The sequence below is a fragment of the Chenopodium album genome, chromosome 2 (genome assembly GCF_948465745.1).
Source record: "Chenopodium album chromosome 2, dcCheAlbu1.1, whole genome shotgun sequence".
NCBI classification, from domain to species: domain Eukaryota; kingdom Viridiplantae; phylum Streptophyta; class Magnoliopsida; order Caryophyllales; family Amaranthaceae; genus Chenopodium; species Chenopodium album.
The window spans coordinates 1,298,362-1,324,365 of record NC_137835.1 but is presented as its reverse complement, the minus strand read 5'-3'; the positions used below and the strand labels follow the sequence as shown (position 1 = coordinate 1,324,365).

The following is a 26,004-nucleotide window of genomic DNA, read 5'->3' as shown; positions in this document are numbered from 1 at the left end:
GGCCTTGATGGGGCTCTTCGACCAACAGATGTGTTGCTTTATTCCTAGAATAGAGGCCTTGATGTATGTGTTGACTTGACGGAGTCTTTACCTTTGACACAATCGGGGTTGTCTGACTTCGTTCCTGGTCGTGTTGTGTCGGTGGCGGCTCAGCGGAAGCGGAACAAGTATGGATCGCGTTGTAAGGCTATTGATTATGGTTTTCAACCTTTGTATTTTTCTTCATTGGGGGAATTAGAGAAGGATGCTATTGCGTTGCTAAAGCAGGTTCAGGCGTTCGCTAAGATTCAGGATATTGGTGCTCGTGCAGCTGCTCACATCTTCAATAGGATCGGGTTTGCTATAGCTAGAGGGGTGGGGGCTCAGATTGTATCTTGGCTCCCCACCAATTTCTTGAAAATTGATTGACTTTGTAAGTTTTTGTTATTTTCATATAATAATAATAAGGATCTTGCTAACGAACGCCCTCGAAGCGTTGGATAAGCATTTAAAATATTGCCTAAAATGATATTAATTTGGGAAAGCATGACAAAATCACGAGTCGATCGGTTTAATTGATGCTCATTTTAATTTAATCTTTCGACTTTTAGCTAGCTTATCCAACGCCCCTGGGCGTTCGTTAGCTTTTGCCTAATAATAATAATAACTAATTTATTGTAGGTTGTATGACTAATGTTTTTGAGATATAATAATAATAATAATAATAATAATAATAATAATAATAATAATAATAATAATAATAATAATAATAATAATAATAATTATTTATAAAAAAAACTGAAAGAGCATTACTCTGAAACAACTAACATTTAGAATTGTCCTTTTTATTAAGTCAATACGTACAGTGAAACAACTAACATTTAACAACTATATATTTGATTTTAAATATTTATATATGAGGTATTTTTAAGTGACAAATATGAAATACTAGGTTAGTTCACGTGTCATGCACGGTAATTTCAATAGCCATTATTAAACTATCATTGTAATTGGTTTTATAAGGGAAAAAAAAAAATCTAAGAATATAGTTGAAAAAATTTGATCAAAGTACAGAACTACAAAGATATGTTAGGTATAAAATGATGTATAAAATAATCAAAATTATGTTAAGAAAGTTTTTTTTATATAGCTATATAAATATTTGTGTTTAAATATGTCAAATCCTTTTATTTTTAGCAATTATAGTGTAATCTATAACATTAGGGAATTGATTATTTTTGTATAAAAATTTGTTTTATAATATAATTTCAAAAAAAAAAAAAAAAAAAAAAAAACCTAAGGACACACCAAGAGATGACACGTGTCATTGCTGGTGTGTCATTTTTTTTTTTTTTTTTGGAGGGAATTTTAGTATATAGTTATTGATTGATTTAGTTGCAATATAATTTATTCAATACTAAATTTTTAGAAAAGTCAAAACAAACTTGTGCAATCCTAATTTGATACAAATAGTAGAGCGGTACTTCTTCCGTTTTTTTTATATAGATGCATCATTTTTTTAAGTAAATTATAAATTTGAATTTTTCTGATTTGGTCTGGTTTAATCTGATTTAACAATTTGACTAAATTTTGACTGCATTTTAATACTAATCTATAAAAAAAACATTATCAAAATGGATCTTGTTGGATTTTTCTCATCATTAACTTTTTTTATATGTAATTTTTATAAAAAAAAATTTAATATGCAATTAATGATATTTTAATGTAAGTAAATGATAATAAAATTTTTTAATCTAGTCTGATTTATATCTTTCTAATCAGATCTGATTTGATCTGAATTTATTAAAAAAAATATACTCTGTACTACGTATTTAGAATAAGTTAAAGAAAACAAGTCCTAAACAATAGGGCTGAGCAAAACTACCCGAAAAACCGATTGTTAACCGTTCTGAAAATTAGGGTACCCGATCCGATAATCATAACGGTTCGGGTACCCGTTCCAATAATTTGTTATCGGGTATGGTTATTGGGTATCATTTTAAAATGAACGGTTACCCGATCCGCTCCGATAAGCATTTTTTTTGCCTTTTTCCCCTACTTAAATCTATTTATTTTTTTTTTAAAAAAATCTAAACTCTTACTTTACTATATAATTATTTTATAATATCAATGATTTGTAATATTATTAATAATTTGGTCAAAATTATATGATATTGTTGTTAATTAGTGGTAAATTATATTATAATAACTACATAATTAAATTTAATTATCATTATTGGATATCTTATTGGATACCCGATAACCGATCCAAAAATCCGGGTATTCAAAGTTCGGGTACCCGAACTTATCTGTTCGGGATATGAATATCACTTTTAGGGATTTTGGGCCCTAACGGTACGGGTACCCGTCCATGCTCAGCCCTACTAAACAATAGAAGGATTTAGGAGTGAGGAATAATAAAATACAGAGTACAAGGGAAAGGGAGTAAGTAAAGAGTAAGGGCAAGTGGGTGTATTGGGTAAAGGTCACGTGATATAGATACGAAGCTCGTACCCCGGAGAATCTCTGAAAATTCGACCACCCAAAAATAGTGAAATGAAAAATATTTACTTGTATTCACCTTGTAGTTGAAGCCATTGGATTACATAGTCTCATAGGACCCACGGTTGTGACGTGGCAGTCTCTCCTTCCATCATCGGATGCGGCGCCTCGCAAAATATCTCGGAGCTTCACCGGAAAGAAAGACACTTTGCTCTCTCTCATTAATACTAAAAAAAGTGAGGGAGGCAAAGCAGCAGAGAGAGCACACTAATCTCACCCAACCCCACTCCCTCTTCTGTAACCCATTACCCTGTCACTACCACTTCTATTTATTAACTATGCTGTACTAAGCAAGTTTAGCCCCAAGTCTTAAGAGAAAAATAAGAAAAGTCTTAAATATAAATCTTAAGACTCAAAATGATGATGTCACCCCAAGTATTAAGACTTGGGGCTAAACTTGCTCTAACACACACACCTACCCATGCTATTTTACTCCCTCTGTTTTCCAAAGATGTACGAGTACTTCTTTAATCTTTGTTAACGATTTTAAGGTTAAATTGTAAATTCTCATTATTTACGAAATACATTGTAAATTATACAAAGTAATTATAAATGATTTTATTCAAATCGTTTCAATATGTAATATTACCAATTACAAAAGCATGTTGAAAAGTGTAACAAAAAACAAATGAATTTAACTTAAAAATCAACTATATATGCATCAATGTGCTTTTTTTTTTTACGGAAAACTATGTATCAATCTTACTTTACACTATTTTCATACACTTTTTTAAACTCTTGACTAATATTAGGGCTTATTCTCGTACGTTTATTTTCAATTCAGTTAGTTCAGTTTCTAACTTCATTTTCTTATAAAATATTCATTTCAGTTCAGTTCAGTTGAGTTTAATCAATGAGAACATACCTTTAATGTTGTATGCATTACATAAGTCCTAAAGAATATGTAGATACATCAACTTAAATTCTCAATGTACAGTTTTATGATACTCTGTATTAGTTTACAGTATTATTTGTAATCGTTTATGTTGGTTAACATTTTGTGTTGACAAATATACTTGTTAAATTGAGACATTTATTTTAAAGCATTTTTAGTCTTACCAAATTTAAAATTAAAAAATAAAATTTAAGATCCTATAAAACAGCACCACTATTCAGTAAAATGAAGTTGTTCGTCAAAATTTTACAAGTGACACAACAGTATTCCGTTATATTCTCTCTCCTACCCACATACCCTCTTCTTATCTCCTTTTTCTCCTCTTTTTTCTTCTTCTTCATCCTCTACTCTGTACTTGACTGCTTTTTCTCTTCATTTCATTTCAGTGACTCGTGCTATCAAAGTAGTTGGAAACCAAATATTCTTCTTCTTCTCTTTCCCCCTTTTTCCCTTTTTTATTTTCTATCCTTTCTCAGTAAAAAGAAATAAACACCCCCTCTTTCTCTCAGCTTTTTCTCTCTCCTCCCTCTTAAAAAAAAAACACCTTTCTCATTTTTAGAGAGAGAAACACAGAGATTTTGTGCTCCGTGCTTATTGTTTTACTCACCCAAACTCAAGATTTTCTTCACTTCCAATAACATTTTGAATTCCTTAGCTTCACATAGAAGCGGTTGTTTACTTTCCACTACTTTATTATTATCATCCTCTTCTTATTTCTTTTCTTCTTTATTCCTCCATTTCTCAACGATTCTCTTCTTCTTTCCTCCCTTTTTTCTCTATATCTCGCACGCCCTCTTCTTTCTATTAAATGTAAAAGGCAAAATCAGCTCAATAAATCAATTTAAGTTCGTGATAAAAAAATAGAATATCATGGAGTCGTCTCCGAAGATACTCCAACCTGTTAAGTATACTGAACATAAGAATCATACAACTCTCCACAAAAAACCCCGAAACAAGTTTCACCATCACTCTGTTTTTCCAAAAATAGTAAGAATCTCTGTTACCGACGGAGACGCGACTGATTCTTCAAGTGACGAGGACTACTCCGACGACTCGAGACGACGTCGTATTAAGAGGTTTGTTAATGAGGTTAACATCGAGCCTTGTTCTTCTTCCTCTTTTTCTTCAGAGGCTGCTGTAGCGGTGCCAGCAAACGGTGTCGTTTCGAGGAGGCCGAAGAAGAGAGGGAAATGCTCTTCTTCTGTGAAACAGAGTAACACCTTAAATGTGAATGCGAATGGAGGGAAGAAGTTCAGGGGAGTGAGGCAGAGACCGTGGGGAAAATGGGCGGCGGAGATTCGAGATCCTCTCCGACGTGTACGGTTGTGGTTAGGCACTTACGACACCGCCGAGGAAGCTGCTATGGTCTACGACAACGCTGCTATTCAGCTCCGTGGACCCCACGCGCTCACTAACTTCTCCACTCCAAATTCCGACAAACTCAAAGAAACTCACAAGAAGCTTTCTCTCTCCACCACGTCATCCTCCATTGACGACGACGATGACGGGTCCCACCACCGTCCTTCCGTTTATTCTCCGACTTCGGTTCTTCGTTTTCAACCCGAACCCGAACCCGAACCCGTTAGCCCGAAGGAGGAGGAGGTAGTGGTGGTAGTCAAAGAGGAGGAGGAACAACAACAAGAACAACAAAACAATGTTGAGTTATTGGGGAACCCGTGCTCGTCACCATACGTGTCGTGCGTTGATTCGTTGTTTCCAAGTGGGTTCTTTGATTTTGAGAATACGGTTCCGAGTGTACCCGACTTGTTTGAGCATTCGGGTTTTGATCGCGATAACGGACAAGTGTTCGGTGAGGATTGTAAGTTTGGGATGTTTCTCGACTGTGCCCATGATCGTCACGATTATTTCGGGTTATCGGGTTGGTCTACTAATGATTATTTTCCAGATATTGGAGATATATTTGGGTCCGACTCACTTCTTGCTCTTTAACTTTTTCTTTTTTTTTTCGCCTTAATTAGCTTTTTTTGCCTATTAATTTGGCAAATACGAGTAGAAGGTTTTGTAAACAGTAATGAGTGAGGAAAAAAAGGATGAGTGAAAATATGAGTTCGGGTTAGCTATTTAGTATAATTTTTTTATTTATATTTGTTGGTTTAAATTCGTTAATATTATGTGTTTAGTATCATATATTCGTATGTAATCTACTATCAACAAGTGTATTTATCGTAAGTATGTAGCTCCATCATATTAATGTCCACTTGATATATTTAAATGTTCGTTCTCCTTTTTTTTTTTTGAAGTATCTACGAGTAAGGTTTTAATTCTAATTGAATTACAAATTCATTTGCCTAACATGATTATGATGATTTCGATATGCTTTGTACATCATAGTATACAAATTTTGATTAAGTTTTAACCGTCTAGTAAAGAAACAGGAGAAAAAGGAGAGTCAAAGAATGTTTAAAAGTTGGAAACAATGCAATATAATTACAATTATGTCATTGTCTTATGAGTCGTTCATCACCTAAAGATAGTTAAGTGATAGATTGCGTGCATATAAAGAAGTACCATTACAAAGTTGATAGTGATAATTTTGATATATACAAATGCATTTGGAAAATAATTTGTGGAAAATATAATTGACTTATCAAGAATTGTCAAATCGTCAACTCACTAAAGATATTCTTAGTACATTACTAATGAATGGAAGATGTGGTGAAAATTCTCCTAATAAGGTTGATGTTTAAGTCTTGGTCTTGAGGTGGAAAGGCCACTTAATATAAGTAAAGCCGCCACAATAATTAGACAAAACAACAATAATTAAAAATCATTCCATACAAATCCATGTCTTATTCCATTCCCTACACTTGGAAAACATGGTTTATAAAAAGGTATGTTTCATTTGATTGCATAAGGGGACCCAGATTTTCAATAAGTATCGCATTTAAAACTCAGAATAAAGTTAAATAAACTTCTTAAATTTAAGAATAAGTATCAAACATGAGAGTATCATACTAAAGTTAAGAGACAGACTAAAACAATTCGAAAATAGAAAATCTTATGACCGGAAATAAATCTTTAATTTAAAAATTTATTTCACTATCTATGATGTAAAATTATTGTATATATAATCACACAGCGTATAAAAGTATCTCGTATAAATTTTTGTCGAATTCCAATTCAAGTATCATACTTGTATTTATTTTGGCCTTTAGAGTGCATTGTCGAGGTTGCACCCTCTAGCAAAAGTCTCAACTTTGCCTTTTATGCTATAGAGCACAAAAGCACTTTATATTTCATCTCTTTGCTTTTTCAATGGAACCTATATAGGCCATCAATCATCAATAAAATTTCTATCTTATAAGAATAAATTCCTTTGCTAAATTTGGGTCATCTACAAAAAAGAACTCTTTCACCTTAAAATTCTTAATCCCTTGAATTATAAACGTGGGTTTAATACACTACAAACTAAGGAATTAATAGAATTAATAATATGTTGCCACTAAATATTTGCATGAAATTGATTCTGATAAGTGATGCTCACAAGTTGCTAATTAGAATTAGCCCCACTGCATCTTCCTTTTTTCTTTTTTTAGTTTATTAATTTTTTTTTTGTTGATTGATGAGAGCACGCCTTTAAATACGACTATACGAGTAATAAATAATATGGAGTATTTTAAGCAAATCCCATAGAGTCATGTACTTCCTCCGGATTTTTACTCTGTAATTGCAATATTGAGATGTTCACAATTGTTATTGTAATTATAAAGTTGATACCCCTTTTATCTTATAATAATCGAGTGGACAACACATTTAAATAACATCATTGAAATACATATGAGTTTGCTAAGTGATAGATATTTCTACAATCTAAAATTAATTATGTATAAACTCATTTTCCTCAAACGGACTGTGCACTCTTTATTTGGAAGGATTCAGAAATGACGATTATAACTAACATATAAAATGATTTCAAGTCTTAAATACAATTATCACCCCAAAACTCTACTAACTAAACTAATTAAAATACACGATGTTCATAATAGGTTCTCATTTCGACAAATAAATTAACATAAATTGACATGATTAAGGCCAATTAAGGGCGCATGTTAGGATGTTAGCATGATTACTAAATGAGGGGGTAGTTTCTCTTGGAGCTGCCTACTAAATTTGGGAGGTGAGAAAAAGCATTCAAATAGAGAGGAAAAAGCCTGGAGATTGGAGGCCAAGAAAATGCTTTAATGCTTTAGCATTACTCAAGACAATGTAGTACAGAAAACTGTTAAAAAGAAGAGCAGAAAATTATACAAAAACAAAAAATAAAAAAAATATTAATTTATTATTTTAATATTATTAAGGGGTCAGGTGAGATACTCAGATATGGGGGGCTGTTTTTATCAGGCTACAAAGAGGTCCCATCTTATGGGCCCACTTAACTAAGTGCTTCCCCCAACTTGTGATTTGCCAAATTTGTTTAGTGAGATTTTATTTGGGCCAAACTTCCTTTTTAATTACTGGGAATTGGGGCATGGGCTCTTTCTTCTTCTTCTGGTTTTTTTACTTCATTTTTTTACAATATAAATGAGTAGGATATCTTTTTTGAAAAACTGAATTCCTACATTTTTGGTAGTACAACTTCCTACAATTTTTTTTTTTAGATAACTCTTTTATGTAAACCAAATTGAAATTTGTACTTTGTATTAGCTAATACACAGATGTATTAGATTTGCAGAAACATATAATCTTACTAACAAATGTAAAATCTATAAGATGAAAGTAGCACTTATCCTTAAATTAGCATCATGAAGTGAATTTTCTATAGGGTTAAATCTTATAATATTATACATACTTGTATAATACAAGTATAACTTTTAACAAGTGGCAAGTAATGAGCTTTGTTGAAAATTATCAAATATTCAGTTCGCTTTAATAATTGCTAGCACCAAATGAAACTAAAACAAATACAAGTATAAAACCCTTTGGAATTAATTTTTACATCGATAGTCATCATCCCTCTTTTTCTTCAATGTCAGATAACACACTCGTAAAACAACAACAAATGTGTAAATATGATGAAACCCATTGTAGCCCACTTGTGAGTGTCTCACATTGATAAAGAGGGAAGGTGGTTCTACTTTATAAGGTAGAAGAGTAAATCCTACTATTGTCAATTAGTTTTAATATGGAATCTTATAAGCCTTGTTTGTGGACCAAACTCTCCTCGTCCTCCTTGTTTTGGGTAGCCCAGACCCATTTTATATTAGGGTCTGTTCTGATTGGAGCTAAACTGAACTGAAAATAAACTCAATAGAAGAACGATTCTTAAATAAACTAATTTTTCAGTCAGAATCCGAAAAACATAAGTTTCTTAGTCAAATCATACCCAACAAAATCAAATAATTAAACAAAATCCAATGTGGCCATCCCAAATATAATCTAGTTGTTCCGAAAATCCCACAAAATCCTGTCTTATAGGATGACAACAATTGAAGTATCTTCTTAAAAAGGAAAGGAAAGATATTTTAGAAAAGTATATTGTATACAATTTTATTGAAAAGTCGTTATCAATTTTAGCTGTTTAAGGGAAGCAAGTCACGGATATATATGTATGCATTTTGATATGAAATGGTCACACTAGAATCTGGTTCACTTATCCCAAGTTTTGTAAAAGATTATATGACATACGTAGCATATAAAACCACCACAAATTTGTGCAAATTTTAAACAAATTGGGAGAATTTACATGTTAAAAAACCACCAAAAATCATCAAATTGGGTACACAAAATACCAAAGAATTTATCTGATATTCTTAATAACACAATAGCATTGGTACCACATTAATTTTATTTTGACATGTATGTATTCATGTATTGTAACTTGTATGACTGCAAAGGTGTAAGGCAATCAGCCTTCTCCGCTGACTAACTATGTCCTTTCCTATGTTTTTATTTTTCTATGATTTTGATCTGATTAACCCCTCTTTTGTCTCTTGGATCTCTCAGTGAGTTAATGGCATGATTTAGGTTTGTCAAAATGAATAACCATATAATCAAATGATTCATGATTAATAGACTACATATAATTACCCAATTTAATTTTCTTTAGGAAGGGAATGAGATAATATAAGCTCGATTGTGAGTGTATTCAATGCTAAATCTAATGCTAATCTCACTATTAGTTCTGATCACAACATTGAATTAAAGTATCTAACATTACAAAACTAGACCAATTCCAAACCCATATCCGCTCAAAAGGTAAATATAGCACAAGCCGTCAATGACAGTGTTAATTATACTAAACAGGAAAATTTGTCAATTACTACCGCAAGTTAATACTACTTTGTAAATTACTACCGCAAATTTAAAAAGTTGTGAATTACTACCGCAAAAAATTTTAAGATGTTGCGATTACTACCAAACCCCCATTAAACCCAACTATGACGTGATTATATCACTTTAACCCATGGTTAAAGCCCTTAACCATGACGTCATTATATCCCTGAACCATTTTCTTTTTTTGGGGGCTGGTTAAAACCCTTAACAATGGTCAAACACGGGTTAAAGAGATATAATGACGTCATAGTTGGGTTTAATGGGGGTTTGGTAGTAATCGCAACATCTTAAAAAATTTTGCGGTAGTAATTCACAACTTTTTTAATTTGCGGTAGTAATTTACAAAATGGTATTAACTTGCGGTAGTAATTGACAAATTATCCTACTAAACAATATGCCTTATAAACTACAGATATTAGAGTAGTCGTTTTCTAAATTTTTCAAAGGTAAATTACTTGACAAAAAAAGGTAAAAAGGTAATTATCAACAAGGCCACTTGTATAAGAAGTGTTGTTCAAATAGTTATGCTCCGTTCATTCAAAAGGGCGCTCTTTAAGTTGAGTATTAGTAAGGACCATTGAATAGCAAAGCAAGAGTTTGTGCATGAGCTGGATTTGGCATCAACTAAAAACTAAAGCACTCTATGTTGTAGTCATGCAAATTAGCAAATGTATGTATCCCTATCTACCAGCGAGAGGCCATTTTGTTAGGGGTGGTGGGAACCATCTCTCAAGCTTGGTTGAGGTTGTATTTGAAGTCCTTTTCTTTAAGATCCTTATATTGTGATTCTGATAAGGGCACCCTATGACCCATAAATAACCCATATCATGTTAAAATATACTAATCTTAATAATATAGTTAACCTAAATATTGGACTCTAATAGGAGAGGATATTTTCATGCTAATTACATGTAAAATTAATGAAAATGATAGCTTTATATACAATTCAACAACTTTTTTTCGTTATTTTTTAAACAATACTTCTATTATTATAATGTACTCACTGTACAATATAACTTTTTATGTCTCTTATGTAAAGCATATACCTTGTACTTGAGTAAAATCTTTATAGTATAATTTATAAATTATAAGAAGATTTCAATAACTACTAAACACATCAAGAACATTTCACCCTTGTTAAATTATAAGAAGATTTCAATAACAATATTCTTGATAGTTTCAACTAATTAAATTAGCTGCTTAGTTGATTAAGTTAATACTATGTAAAATCTTTATACTTATACATTTTTTTAATCAGATAGACATGTATATGCTACACGTATACATACAATAAATTATTGTAAACCCGTCTTATACTCGAGTAAACATATGGAAAGAGAAGAGGAAGACGAGAAGTAGGACCACTAGTAATGTGTGATGACTCTACAGATAACTAGATAAGGCCCCCCCTGCAGAACACATGCAGCAGCAAAGGCCTGCAAAATGGTTCTGCAACAGCAAACACCACCCTCTTCGTATGAGTCTGGAGTACATACAGCCCACAATATAGAGCTCCACCCAAGCCACCACCTGTTTGCTTCTTGACAAACTTCTCACGTCATTTTCTCTCTTGATATCCTAAATAATCTTGAGCTTGCTTCCTTAACTTTTATAAGCTTTTTAATTAGTTTCAAATTCCAAAATTGTTTAAAAGTTAGAAATATTCAAAGGGTAGGTAGTAGTCAAATATTTTTCTATTTTTGTTAGAGTACATGCAAGCCTAACGTATCTATTTCATGACTTCATTCAAGCCAGCTAAGTGCAAGCTTGTCTAGTATTGTTTGGGATATATTTTTGATTAGTATGGAATAGAGCATAAAAAATTGTACTTATACAATCTTTGTACTCTATCTGTCATTTTAATTTAAAATATATCGCATTTGAGATTTCATGAAAATTATGAAAATAGTAATAACCAAAATTTGGAAAGACATTTCAAAATAATCTAATTCATCCAAACAACAATAATTCAAATAACACTGCCCAAAGTAATAGTTAAACGAGAACATATACGTAGTATATACTACCTCCGTTATATGTTATGTGCAACGATTTGACATAAAGCAGAGAGAGAAAATGTCTAATCGCTGCACATAACCTGTAACTGAGGTAGTATTCATGTTTTCAATAACTCTAGTTTTACATGGTAAGAGCACTCTTATCTTCTGTTTAAAACATTTAATTCAAGAAAGACTATTAGTTAATAACCGTTCTTGACCTTTGCTGGTAGTTTTATATGAGAGTTACAACATAGACCTCCTGTTATTATAATATTGACCAACAATTATTGTTGACACTACCAACATATAAGAATTTAAAATATCAACAAGAATTTGTTCTTGTCCACAATTATTGATTTAGAAGTCCTCGTTTAATTCACCTCTTGTATCATTGATTTCTCAATCCAAGGATGCTTTAGGCCTTGCTTAGGAATTGAGCACGTGTCAAACGGGGATTGAAGAGTACTTGGTGGGTTGAAAAGGAAAGGTATAGTAGACAAAATGGTTCTTACTAGATTGGGTAAGTAAATACTTCGTTTAAGGTGTAAATTGTACCAATTCAATTTCCGCAATTTTTTGGTTCAATTCATATGCAATTTTATTTTGTGAGTATTCAGACACTTAAAAATAATAGAGAAAGTACTAATTCAATATATAAAACCTCTGAGGTTCTTATTATATTTCATTGGCATGCTTTTGATTTACAACTCTAATAAGGCCGGTTAAATGTAACCTTAAACAATAAGAGTTATGACGGGGCTCACAAATGTGTAATCAACAATATAATTATGCGGATTTAATAAACCGGAAGTAACAAAGAAGAATGATATAGATTACACAAATAATTTTACTTGAAAAACCACCTTTTTGCCAAATAGAAGTACAAATCACGAACTTCGCACTAGGACTTTGATCAATCATCGATATGAGATGATGATACATGGTTCTCGATCAAAATCTCTCAATCTAATAATAAGCCTAAACACAAATATTCCCTAACCTCTCTTATATGAGAATTACACTAAGCATTATATTCTTAACGACTTAGTTTAATAGGCTACATCGCCTACATGTATTAGGGTACAATAGTCACCTAACCCCCACATAGCTACATGACTGTGTATATGTATAGTGTAGTCATATTGGTTGGCAACCTAAACACATTGGTTCCTCTGCTAATTCCATCCTAAAATATTGGTGGGCATAAATCAGTCCCAAATGATAACCCTAATTTTCAATTACAAACCCTAATTTATTAATTTATGAAAATTTAAAAGCCCAACAAAATTAACAAGCAATTTCATTAATAAAAACAAGGAAAAACAACTTGCTAGCCTCGAGATTACGTCAATTGCAGTAATTCGAGCTAAACAATAGAGTTTCCTTCTTCAATGGAAAACAATTAAGGCTTGGTTGGAAGAAGATAGGAGAGGAAAAATTGAATTGGAGAGAGGGGATTCAATTAGAGGGAAAAAAGGGGGAAGATTTAAGGAAGGGGGATTTACTGGAACATGTGTGACTCACGCGAGGGTCAAAACTAAGTCAAACACCAGAAACCAGGTTATGGGTTCGGGGAGGGCAGTAGTGGGTTTTGGTAGGGCGGTGGTGGGGCTGGGGTGGCTGCGGTAGTTTTAGTTTTTTTTTTTCTTTTTTTGGCTAATAATAAAGCGACACGTGGCTTTATGGCCCAATAAACAAAATCAGTTAAGTGGTAGTAATACCCAATTTTTTTGAAATTTGTCTGGTATTAAAATTGGTGTTTTTTTTTTTTTTTTTTTGTTAAAAACCAATATCGGTTTTATTTATTTTGGTGTTAAAATCTAAAATTTTCTTTTAGTAATATCCACTTTTTATAATTTTACAAGGTTTATAGTTAGAGATATTAATCGTTAAAAACATGCGTTGGCAAATGTGATAATATAAATTTGTCAACTCAAAATACAGAGAAAGTATGTGTTATTTTTAAATAAGTACACGTTAGAAGGAAATGATCGAAATGGAGTCCGCTTAAATGAAATCACCAATTTATTCTTCATCTCACATGCCGTCTATCAATAAACTAATTATCCATTTAACCCAAATCTTTAAAAACTAAATGAAGTGGAGTCCGCTTAAATAAATCCACCCAGTATGTAACCCCTACTCTCCATTTAATCCGGTTCGTTTCGTATGCCTCTATAATTGAGCACACTCTTTAAAGAATCTGTCATATACACCCGGATATATATAAGAAAATTTTACACCCTTACTCTCTTAGATATACAAAACAATCGAGAGACAAAACTAAGGTAACATAATAAGAGTGCAAGTGCATGGTATAAATGGGAGGAAGCAAGGTCCCACAAATAAAGGGGTCATTTTCTGTTTACCTACCGACAATGATAATTGATAATACGGAGTAATATGGAGGGAGTTTTATGAGATTTTTCCTTCCATCAATCTATCTATCCTTTTTACTATTATTATTATTTCTGCTTCAATTAAATAGTGTCCCCATTATTATTCTTATGATTTGATATCATATAATCTCATGCATCTTGCCTGGCATATTTACATACTCACATACATTTTGTGATTGTTCTTCATATCATATCTTCCTTCCTGCCCTCCAAAAGTACTACCCCAATTCAATTGACTACCTTAGCTTCCTACCGAATAATATCTCTTTCATTATTCTTGTAGGCCTACCTATTTTGGTGACATGCAATCAATCATAATGTTACATTTATTTAATTGGACATTTGGGCATGTTGTTTGTTACTTGTCACTTGTTACGTATTAATTAATTAAGTAAAGTAACGAGTTTAAACACTATTTCAAGCTATATATTTCAGACATCATATAGAAATACAGTTTAAATAAATCGGACAAAAATTAACAAAATAAATCAAAGCTAAATGATAACACTGCACGACATTAAGAGTCAGAGAGATTAAGACAATGTGACAACTTGTTATCAGCAAAGAGTGAATATATATAAATCATAACAGTCAGTGATCACTGGGGCAAAGAAGCCATTCATGATCATGTTTCCCTCTATATGGGGTGAACTATGAACTCATCAATAAAGGTGCAATTTACCAATTTCGGGAGTAAATTTATGATTTAAAAAAAAAAAAGTTGCTCAAATGAGGCTAAATAATTAAGGCAAGGGAAAAGCACGTTGTATTTCTCAGATTATTTGCAGGTGGAAATGTGACAGAAACCATTAAACATTCACTCAATTTGGAATTTGAATTTGAGTTATGTTGGAAATTGATAATATCAGAAAACCAACATTTTTTGTTGGATTTTAATTTTGCAGTTGTAATAATAATAATAAGTATGGAATAGTCCGTAATAATTGATATGAAAACCTGATAATATGCAAGCATAAGAAGTTTAGAACCATGCCCGGACCATGCCTCTTTGGTCCACTACGTATTGTACACCTTTCTATCAAATTTTAACCATTTTCTACAAAGATATCTTATCTATATGTAATAAAAATTATTTGTTTTGGTAATTGATAGTCGTATATGTCATGAGTTTGGCTTGTCTACAATGTCTCAAGTGATACTCCAAGTGGGATCAGACAAAGATTCATTACGAATTAAGATGCTTTACACTAGCCAGTATTCCCTTCATCCTTTATATGTCGGACTGTTTTTCTCAATTACTTCGTAATATGCCTGACTGTTTTTCACAATTCATATACTTAGGTCTAAATTGAGGACTTTTGTGGCTCTCCAAAGTCCATACCTTACAAAAGGTATAGAAAATAATTCCAATTGATAACATTGTTGTCTGTTAATTTTCACTTAACTAGTAAAGTTAAGGTGAACAAAACGTGATGCCTTAATAAGTTACTGATACATTCATAATCTTGTCCCTAAATTCTGTATTTTAGTGTTAAAATCATCTTATCATTAGAAGTTTAAGAATAAACTACTTTTACATAGAGAGATATTCCAAGTTTCCCAATATTTAAGCTCAAAAAGAGAGGGAGAAATTTTTGATTGTCTAAAAGAATACAAGATCACTAATTGCAGGTAAGTGACTCAAAAAAAGTACAAAATCAAGAAGAGATGCAAAATCAAGCTTTGTAATACAATTTGGGAGTGAATGGACCAGCCCAGCCCATATTCACAAAAAAAGGCTCAATTGTTAATAACTAAGCTCTAAGGCTCAATTGTTGTGCTAGGCCTCGATCAAAATTCGATTTTTAGGTTTACATAGCACCACGTACTATCCCAATATTTACCTAAATTACAGTCATGAATGTCACAATGCTACTACTTTAAGTATAATATTGCAACTACAATATATGATATACATTATGTGCACAACCAAGACGGAATCATATCTAATAAAGATTGTTATTCACTCCCAATGTCAATGTGAAGGATCTTAGTACGTGGATACACATATATATCACTCTTGATGTTAGTATTTAACTGTCACTTTATAAGGTTAGTATACATTATCAATGCGATAAATTTAATAACAAGTAATTGTGATATGTGGAAGTTATCATAACAATAGTAATGCCACACTTGTATATGAGCTATTAACATAATTAAAAAAAATAATAATTGATAAATCAATTGTAATAATAAAATTGGAGTAATTGTTTGCAATTCTGTTGGTTAATCCTTAATGGTGATTGGATACCTTACTATGTGCTTAGAGGCTAGTGTGACTGAATAAACATTGTTACCACAATAAACTAAGGAGCCGTTTGGTTCGCCCAGGGTAATCGGAATGTAATGAACAAAGGGAAAGACAAGGAATGGAATGAAATTACCTAAAATTGTGTATGCTGTTTGTTTTACAACAAAGAGAATGAGTCCCACCACCACACAGCCACCTACACTTTCACTCTCCACCGTTTCCAGCCACCACCCAGCCACCAAACCCCTCGCCGCTGCTCCCTCACCGTGCGCCTCCCTTCGCCGGCCGTCCCCGCCCCTCGCAAATCCTCCCTCAGCCCCGTAAAACTTACCTCAGCCACGAATGAACCCTACACTAGTAGAAAAAATCAAAAAGGCACCCCCTAATTGGCACCGGTTCAGACCAAACCCGTGCCAAAAATGGCCTTAAAATTTGGTGGGAAGTTGAACCAGGATATATGGCACCGGTTCACTTCAAACCGGTGGCAAAAACATAAAAGGGCACCGGTTTGAAGTGAACCGGTGCCATTAAATATTAAAAAAAAAAAAAAAGTGGCCCATATAAAAGCCCCCAACCCTAACACATTAGCTCATTTAGCCGTTTCTCTTTCTCTCTCCTCCTCTCTTCCTCTTTCTCTCTCCTCTCCTCCTCTTACTCGATCTCCTTCTCCGTCCTCCTTCTCCGTCCTCTTTCTATTTCTCTTCCCTCATCTCCTTCTCCCTCATCTCCTTCCAACATGCAACACCGTCCTCACTTCTTTCAATCGATTTCTTGGTATTTTTTTTTTAATTTTATTTTGATTATTATTTTTTATTTCTGTTCATTTTTATTCGATTTTAATAGGGTTTTTTTTTTCGATTTTCTGGGTTATTTTTCTTCGAATTATGGGTATTTGTTTTCGATTTCATTTTTGGGTATTTGTTTTTCGATTTCATTTCTGGGTAATTGTTTTTCGATTTCATTTTTGGGTTTTGTTTTTCGATTTCATTTCTGGGTATTATTATTGTTTTTCGATTTTGATTCATTTTTCGATTATTATTTGTTTTTCGATTTTAACTAATTTTCGATTTTAATTTTTTTTGATTATTTTTTAATTTTCTGGGTTTTAATTTTTTTCGATTTTCTGGGTTTTAATTTAATTTTTTCTTCATTTTCTGGATTTTCTCGATTTTCTGGGTTTTAACTAATATTCGATTTTAATTTTTTCGATTTAATAGGTTATAATTTTTTTTGGATTTTTTTTTTAATTTTCTGGGTTTTAAACTAATTTTCGATTTTAATTTTTTTTGGATTTTTTTTTTTAATTTTCTGGGTTTTAATTTTTTTCGATTTTCTGGGTTTTAATTTAATTTTTTCTTCATTTTCTGTATTTTCTAGGTTTTAACTATTTTTCGATTTTAATTTTTTCGATTTTTTTTTTAATTTCTGGGTTTTTAACTAATTTCGCAGCTAATACATTACTATTTGCTTTGCAGGCCCAAAATATTGCACATAATTGAAGAATCAAGAATCAAGAATCAAGAATATTGATTTAGATGTTTGGGTTTTTTTTTTTTTTTTTTATTGTGATGTTGTAATATTTTTTTTTGATTTATATTGTAGTTCTTTTTTATTTATTTATATGTTGTAATTGTTTAATTTTATAATTTGTATATTGTAATTTTTTTCTTGATTATATACTGTAAATTTCAATATGTTGTTGTTTAGTCAATTTGATTTTTAAGTGAAAAATGACGACAAAAAAAAAAAAAAAATTGATTTTTGGGGGTTTTTTGGCACCGGTTAACCGGTGCCAAAAGCTTTGAAATAATTTTCTGTGGGCCTTTTTGGCACCGGTTTGAACCGGTGCCTTTTTAAACCCCTTTTTGGCACCCCCCACATAGGCACCGGTTCAAACCGGTGCCTTAGGCCGGGTTTGAACCGGTGCCAAATTCATTTTTTCACATAGTGCTAGAAACCATTCTCCCTCACCATAAAAACCGTCGACAACCCTTCCCCCACGGATTTCGAGGGTGGTGGGAGAGGCGGCTGACGATTTTAAGGGGAGGGAGAAGAGTTTTTAGGGTTTTGTGGTGGTTATGGGACGTTTTATGGGGGAGGGGCAGATTTACGGGGAGAGGGGAAGGGCAGCGACGGGAAGGGGCGGGGCGGGGCGGGGCTTTGGGAGGGCTAGGCGGCGGTTTAACGGCAATAGGGAGGGATGGGTGGGGGGTTGTGGTTGTTTTTGCGGGGGTTGTGGTTGTTTTTGCGGAGGAGGGGAGGGCGGCGAGGATCGGGGGTGGGGCAGCGGTGGTCGGGTTAGGGTCGGCGGTGATGAGGTACGTAGGTGGGCTGGTTTCCGGTGGTGTTGGTAGGTGTAAAGGTGGTGATGTGGTGGTGTTGGGGTGGCTAGGGAATGGAATGGAAATACCTAAGGGGGGTGGGGAATGGACTTAGAAGGAATTTGGGGAATGGATGGGGTAAAGGGAATGAAAGAAAGTGCTAAACAAACATCAACAAAGGGAATCGGGCCAGTTAATACGTGCTAAAGGATAAAAAGCGCCGGTGAAGAACGCAAGCAAAGCAGACTTCGGAGCTTAAATAATAATAATATTAGATAAGTAAAATGAGGGCAGCTGGTCTCGAACCCATGATCTAAGAGGAGCCTCACTACTCTATTAGTCACTCCCTTACCAATATGCTGGACTTAGATATTTGGTTATTTACTTCAAAAAAATTTATTTTAACTTTTTTTTTTAAAAAAAAAAAAATAATAAATCAGAATTTATAATTTTTTTTCAAAAAATCTGAGGGTTCAATGAACCCCCTAGATCCGCCCCTGCTCAGTCCCATACTCAACCATGAATGTTGTGCAAGCGCCAAAATTAAGCGAGAAGGCATTTATAAGCTTACCAATGTAGTCTCGAATCACCTCTCCCCCACTAGCACGCAGGTCATGGCACACTAAAGCACCCTTTGCCACTCCATCAGTATTCAAAGCCAGCCAACCAAGAGGGAGGAGCTAACCATTGTATTCATTAGCACTGATCTCATTTACCTTCACCACTTTTGTGTGAATGATTGTATTTATTCCTAATTAATACTTGTATAAACTTTTGATATCTTATCTTATTAAGTACTCGTACGTAGTATACAAATTGAGATAGATTTTACACTATCCCGCACGAAAGTATTTTTCCATGTAAGAATGAGATTTTATAATCAGAGTTTGGCAAGTTAAGAAATGTTAATGTATAAAAGTTTGCATAACATGCATAAAAATCTGATAACACAAACATTTTTGGTGTTCTAACTTCAAAAGAAGTAACCCCTCAAAAGAAGTAACCCCTCAAAAGAAGATACCCCTCACAATTGGAGGCAGAGGAAATCCCCAAATTTCAACAAAATTAAATAAAAACGTGCAAATCATGCATTATTTGAATGTAGAAACAATAAGCAGAGTAAAAATTGATGAGGGAAGAGTCGAGGGGGCAACGCAGTGTAGTTGAAGCTTGACGAGAGGAACTAGGCAAGTGAGGAACAGTTACCGGCAACATTGCAGTAGGCCAGTAGAGTATTCCAGTAATGAAACCATCCAGTAATTTAATGACAAAAGAGGCATTTCAATACAGCTTGAAATTAGTATTACAACAACCATCACAAAACCAGAATGGGCAAAAAAAAAAAAAAAATGTCTTGCAATATATATTGCTCTTCTACAACTCTACTATTTCCATGAGTTCCATCTGACTTTGGCCATGTTTTAGGCCACAAATCGTAAAATAACAGTGATTCAGATTACTCGATGTAAGAAATTTGAATCAGAAAGAGGAATTAAAATAACATAGCTAAACAGCTAATGTGGTGGACTTGATGTGGCTATAGTATTTTCAGGGTGAGCCTCGGCAAGAGACTGCCGCACATCCTCAATCATTTTTAAAAGGTCTGGCATTTTGGGTCTCTGTTCTGGGACCCTGGCCACGCATGTCAGAGCAACCTGCAACATCTCTACCATCTCTTCTTCAACATGAGCATATCTCAGGATCTCAAGGTCAAAGACTTCAGCAGTCCACTCCTCTCGGACTACTGAATGAACCCACCTGACCAAATGCACAAGTTCATCACCCCCAGTTGCATGGACTGGTGACTTTCCAGTAAGAAGCTCAAGTAAAAATACTCCAAAACTGTAGACATCCGATGCTTGGGTTGCCTTTCGGGTGTCTGTCACTTCAGGAGCTCTATAACCGGCAGCTCGAGAAATAGGTGGAGCTAATGGACTCATAACTGTTGCTAATCCGAAGTCTGAAACACTACCATATTTCTGGGAGTTGAGAAAGATATTTGAAGACCTAATGTTGCCGTGCACAAATTTCCCTCCGTTGACTGAGTGGATGTGAGTAATTCCTCTTGCTGCTCCTATGGCTATTCTCAACCGTGTTTCCCAGTCCAAAGGGATCCTATCTTCTCCTCTTTGATCTATAAAAACATAGAATGTGAGGAAAAAACATGTATCATGATCACCAAAACTTAAACCTAGGAGCAGGATGTTTCGGCAAAACTAAAAAAGGATTAGAGGCAAGTAAACATAAGCCAGTGAAATAACATCAAAAGTTAGAACCGAGGCTATCAGAGTATCAGATGAAAAGTTGCATAAGTTTATAGATTCAATTTTCCTTGATCAGCCAACCCCACCCCAGGCTAAAAGGACTAAGGACTGACCCCCATATAAGCTGCTCAGAAGTTTCACCGAGTCCAGGTAATAAACTATACAGCTGCTAGTTTCATACAACTTGAGTTCTCAAAATCTTCTAAACTCAAATTTTCATAAAGACTCGACAACCTAATAAGAAAGTCCACAAACTTGATCAGTTGTTAAAGGAAGTACCAATAACCCTTGTATCTTAAGGCTATAGCTACATGTCTTCCTGTTGTTTCTGTGACACATACTACAGATAATTCATGATGAGCAAATCACCAGTTGCATATTGCCAGAACAACCTGAAATTAACATCTTTGAAACAGCCACCCTTCAACAATCCCCCAAGGAAATGTAGAATATTCGAGGCTTATTAGGACAAAAAATTTGCATAGGGAAATAGTGATTCATAAATAAAAGTCACATATAAGAAGTAAAAAAGAGCTGCACATGAGACTTTCATATGGAAATATGAGATGAGATAGAAACATACTGTGTAACATTGCAGAGATACTCCCCTGGCTGCAGTGATCATTCACCATTAGCTTTTCATCCCTTGAGTAGTAATATGCTCGAAGTGCAACCGCATTTTCATGTCTAATGCTCCCAATCAATTCCATTTGTTGCTCAAACTCCCGTTTCCCAGCGCTCACCTCTTTCAGCCTCTTGACAACCACAACATTTGCATCCTCCAAAATCGCCTTATAAGACATACCAAATGTCCCCTTCCCCAAAACTTCAGCTGAAGCCCTCAAAAGATCCTCTAAATCAAAAGCATAATTACAACCCTCGAAGAACACGAGCCTGTTCTTTGAATCCTGACTACCCGAGATTGTTTTCTCAGGGGACATGCTTCCCTTAGGAAACTTTCCAGTAAAACCATCATCATCATTTCTTCTCAAACAACAAGCAAAGAACAGAAACCCGAATGCTACAATCCCAAGAACACCACATCCTATAACAATTGCCAAGAACCAAGCCTGCCTCCACCAATTCCTTGGCTTCGGCCTTACACCAGGCACAGGCGACACATCTGACTGCTCAACCGAAGAATTCACAAAACCAACATCATTCCCAACAAATGCAGACCTCGGAAACCTTTGCAACGACTTCGGAACAATGCCAGTAAGATTATTATTCGACAAGTTCAGCACTTGCAAATTTGGCAACCCCAAATCAGGAACCTCACCAGAAAGTGAATTGTTAGAAAGATCCAAAGCCGAAAGCAGGCTCAAACTCGAAATCGCCTTAGGTATACTCCCATTAAACCGATTATTCGACAAATTAAGCACACTCAGATTCTCCCAGGCAGAAAAATCATCAGGCAAAGGACCACTTAAACTATTAAACTGAAGATACAACATAGACAAATTCTTCAATCTACCAAAATCATTAGGAAATCTACCACTAATACCATTCTCCCTTAAACTCAATATCTCCAATGCTGATAACCTACTAATAGTATCACCTGGAATCTCTCCATTAAACCCTACAGCCGGCAATCGGACCGCGATTACTCGAGTCAAATCAGCATTACAAGTAATACCAGTCCAATTACTACATATTAAAGTACTCTCACTCCAATTAAGAACATGTAAATGAGGAACTTTGTTCACAAAATCCAACAATGCTTCCTTATCATCATCTAGTAAACTAGCATTTACCCCATTATAATAACTAATCAACCCAGAAAACACCACTAAAAACACTACATAATAAACTGAAATTACCCTCATTTTTTTTTCCACCTGTTTTTTTGCTGGGTTTTTTCTGGGGTTGCTAAATTTTTGCTTGCTTCTTCACCTCAAATACCTAAACAACATTTAAACAATGTCCGCCGTTAAACATTGATTCTTTCAAAAAAACTTCGCGCTAATTTCTAAACACAAAAAACAAGCAAAATAGGGAAGAAAGAAAATTCAAAACCCAAAAAAAGCAACAAAAAAGCAGAAAAAGTTACAGGGTGTTTGAATTTGTTTTCTTTTGGAGTAATTTTTTAACTAAAAGTATGAAAATTAACAACTTAGATTCTAAAAAAAAGTGCATAAATCGAGAAAATTTTGAAGAAGAAGAAATAAAGTGATAAATTAAAATAAAACGACAAACAAGTAAAAAAATTAAAGTAAAAATAAAAGGAAATCGAATCTGAAGCTACTCTGTACTTTATAGAAATACCATTTTAACATTACCTTGCTTTTTCTTCATCATCTCAGATCTGAGTCAGAAATGAGTAACTCGGATTGTAGCATAAAAATGGTGAAATGCAGACAAAATAAATAAGAGGTGAAATGACAAGATTAATGATGAATTAATGTGATTAAATGGGGTAATTATAGTTGGGTTTTTGACTTTGGGGTATGAATTAATGATGATTAACAATGAAAGTAGAATGATTTTGTTTGAAGAATTTTTCCTTTAAAAGAGAGAAAATGAGTGAGTGAGTGGAGTGGAAGAAGTGAGAGTAACTGGAAAAAGGTGGTTAAATAGTTCAAAGGGAAGTCAAAATGTGACTTTTTTTTATTTTAAGTTCATTTTAGTAAGGAAAATAAATATGGATATATGCAGGCAAGATCTACAAAAGGGTATGGCTGATAATTATATTGCAGATTTGGCATCATGTTGGTGGAATAAATGAGTAGAAGTGGCATTAATGGACATATGGTGATAATGGGCAATGATAAAGCAATTTCCTATTGTGGTTCAAATGTAAGCAATCATGACTCGACTCATAAGTCATAACTCATGAGTGGTGTCCATGTAGGTAAAGTTAGGGCAAAGTTTGGGGATCGTCTTTTATGTTAACTTGGGTAAGATAGGTTTTTTTTATTAACGAGAATTGGAATGAAATTCGTAAACTATTAAGAGCATTCCCGTTGCAAGGGAAGTGGCTAGGTGGGTTGCCCACTTGCCCAAATGCGAGGGTAGCTACCCAAATTTGTTTTAAATAGGAGCATCTATGGTTTTGATGAGATACCTTCTCACTTGTTAATTACTACTCGTTGTTTGACATGTGATTGTTGTTGGGGCGAATACAAAAATAGGTAAGAGGCAAAGAGAGTTTTGGACAAAAGATTACCACGCCTGGTGGTCAATTTAGCAACTAACCCAAGGGCTCCTAGTCGGGACAGGTTGCCTTGGTGCATGTTGTCAATGTTGTAGCAATGTGAGGAAAAAAAAACTAGAGAGGAGTCAAATAAGGTGGTAAATAAAGTTAGTGAAATGTGAGATACTTTTTGACGTGTGTTTGTTGTATTCAGTTATTTTTTTAAAAAAAAAATCAATCATTAATAAATACAATTCTTGATTAAGCGAAGTATGTTAGTAAAATGATCTGTTGTATTCAGTTATTTTTTTTTTTTTAAAAAATCAATCATTAATAAATACAATTCTTGATTAAGCGAAGTATGTTAGTAAAGTGATCTCTAATCATGTAACATTCCATCCTTTTAGAACTTGATGCGTTAGTGAAAATAACGCCTGAACGAGAGGCTGTTTATTTTCGCTAACTCTTTCAGTTCTAAAAAAACGGGTGTTATAAATCAGAAATCCTCTATCACATAAGTTAAATAAAATAAGTTAATTTAGATGGATGGATTAAATATTTAATAAGATGATAAAAACAAGTTTTTAATTTAGATACAGTAAATTAACGATAAGATGAACATCAAAATCCTATCATGACAATCATGTACTCCGTAATGAAAATTCCATGTGAGAAGGAACTGTTAGTAGGTCCAAATTTTTGTTTGCCCAAGAAAGATGGTAACTAATGTTTGGATTTTATGGCAATGGTCCTTAAATAGGGCACTATCCTATGGATAGTTGTGAACCGTAGATCATACTGAGACGAATTAATAACCGTTAGATGGATTACAATCCAAATTGGGGCAAAAAAAAAATTACCAACCCCGGCAAGATTAAGACAGGTCATAAAGACATTGACTCATCAATAAACTACAAAGAATGTTTTAATAATAGTACTTGTATTACTATTATTGTTTTTAAGTTTAAACTTCAAAATAAAAAGATGTAAATGTAATGGGCCTACATAGCACAAGCATTGTGGGATTTAATTCCAAATACTTAAGGACAAACGCACGTAGCCCAATTACATAAATCTTTTCAGGGCCCATTAGACCTGCTATTCATGGGCTGTGTGCGATGAGGAACCTCCCATGTGGCCCATTTACTTAGCCCGTTTTCTTCTTACTAACGGTATTCTTTTTATTTTTCTATAATTTTTGTAAGGTATGATGAAAGACCCCTACTGAACTGGCACTTCTCACAAGTTTAGCCAGCCTAGTGCCGCAAGTGGACGCTTGAGAGTAGAGGAAGAGGTAAGGGAATTCCCCTTTTTACTAATAGTATTCTTACCTTTTTATCATAAAGCTTGTTTGGCAAATGACTGTTGGATGTTGGCGGTTGGCTGATTTACTTGACTTGTTTGACCAGCTGAAATGTTTGGCTATTTATAATGGCTTTTGAATTGGCTGTGTTAAGCCGACGGTTTATTAAAGTGTTTGGTAAATTTAATTGGTGGTTGTTGATTATTTATTAGATACTTTGTAGGTAAACAAGCCAAAAGCCAAGAAAAAAGCTACTCATAGCAATTTTTTCATTTGGGCTTAAAAGCCAGCTTTTTTGGTAAATGAAAAGCCAATTACTAAATCCTTTTTTTTGGCTGTTTGACCATATAAAAAGTCAAAAGTCAAAAGCTAACCAAAAAACCACTTACCAAACATGACCATAGGCACATTTCAATATTTCATTCATACCTGGTATTATGAAGTACTACCTTTGTTCTTGAATAATAGTTATTGAGTATATTTTAATTAATATTTATCTTGTCTTTTAGGGATTTGAATCTTTGTGACTTGTGGTAATTCATATTTTGTACTCCCCCTGTTCCATAATATATGATATAGTCAAACATTGCACACATGTTA

General features: G+C 33.8%; 2 protein-coding genes across 2 annotated transcripts; one reads left to right on the top strand and one right to left on the bottom strand.

Moving 5' to 3' along the window:
- The first annotated feature begins 3,718 nt into the window (after positions 1–3,718).
- On the top strand, positions 3,719–5,680 carry LOC145578785 (ethylene-responsive transcription factor CRF2-like). Its single transcript, XM_081636090.1, has one exon. It carries the CDS (start codon positions 4,307–4,309, stop codon positions 5,384–5,386), a length of 1,080 nt encoding a protein of 359 aa, XP_081492216.1. The 5' UTR covers positions 3,719–4,306; the 3' UTR covers positions 5,387–5,680.
- A 14,362-nt stretch (positions 5,681–20,042) lies between these two features.
- LOC145578775 (putative inactive receptor kinase At4g23740) lies at positions 20,043–23,715 on the bottom strand. Its single transcript, XM_081636080.1, has 3 exons — positions 23,248–23,715; positions 21,552–22,870; positions 20,043–20,838 (listed from the first exon to the last, which is right to left on the bottom strand). Exons 2-3 carry the CDS (start codon positions 22,792–22,794, stop codon positions 20,219–20,221), a joined length of 1,863 nt encoding a protein of 620 aa, XP_081492206.1. The 5' UTR covers positions 22,795–22,870; positions 23,248–23,715; the 3' UTR covers positions 20,043–20,218.
- Between the last annotated feature and the right edge of the window lie 2,289 nt (positions 23,716–26,004).

Excerpts from the sequence above, each read along its gene's own strand:
- LOC145578785 (XM_081636090.1), top strand. The coding sequence starts at position 4,307 with ATGGAGTCGTCTCCGAAGATACTCCAACCTGTTAAGTATACTGAACAT.
- LOC145578775 (XM_081636080.1), bottom strand. The coding sequence starts at position 22,794 with ATGAGGGTAATTTCAGTTTATTATGTAGTGTTTTTAGTGGTGTTTTCT. Across the intron at positions 20,839-21,551 it reads TATCTCTGCAATGTTACACA|ATCAAAGAGGAGAAGATAGG; the intron begins GTATGTTTCTAT and ends ATGTTTTTATAG.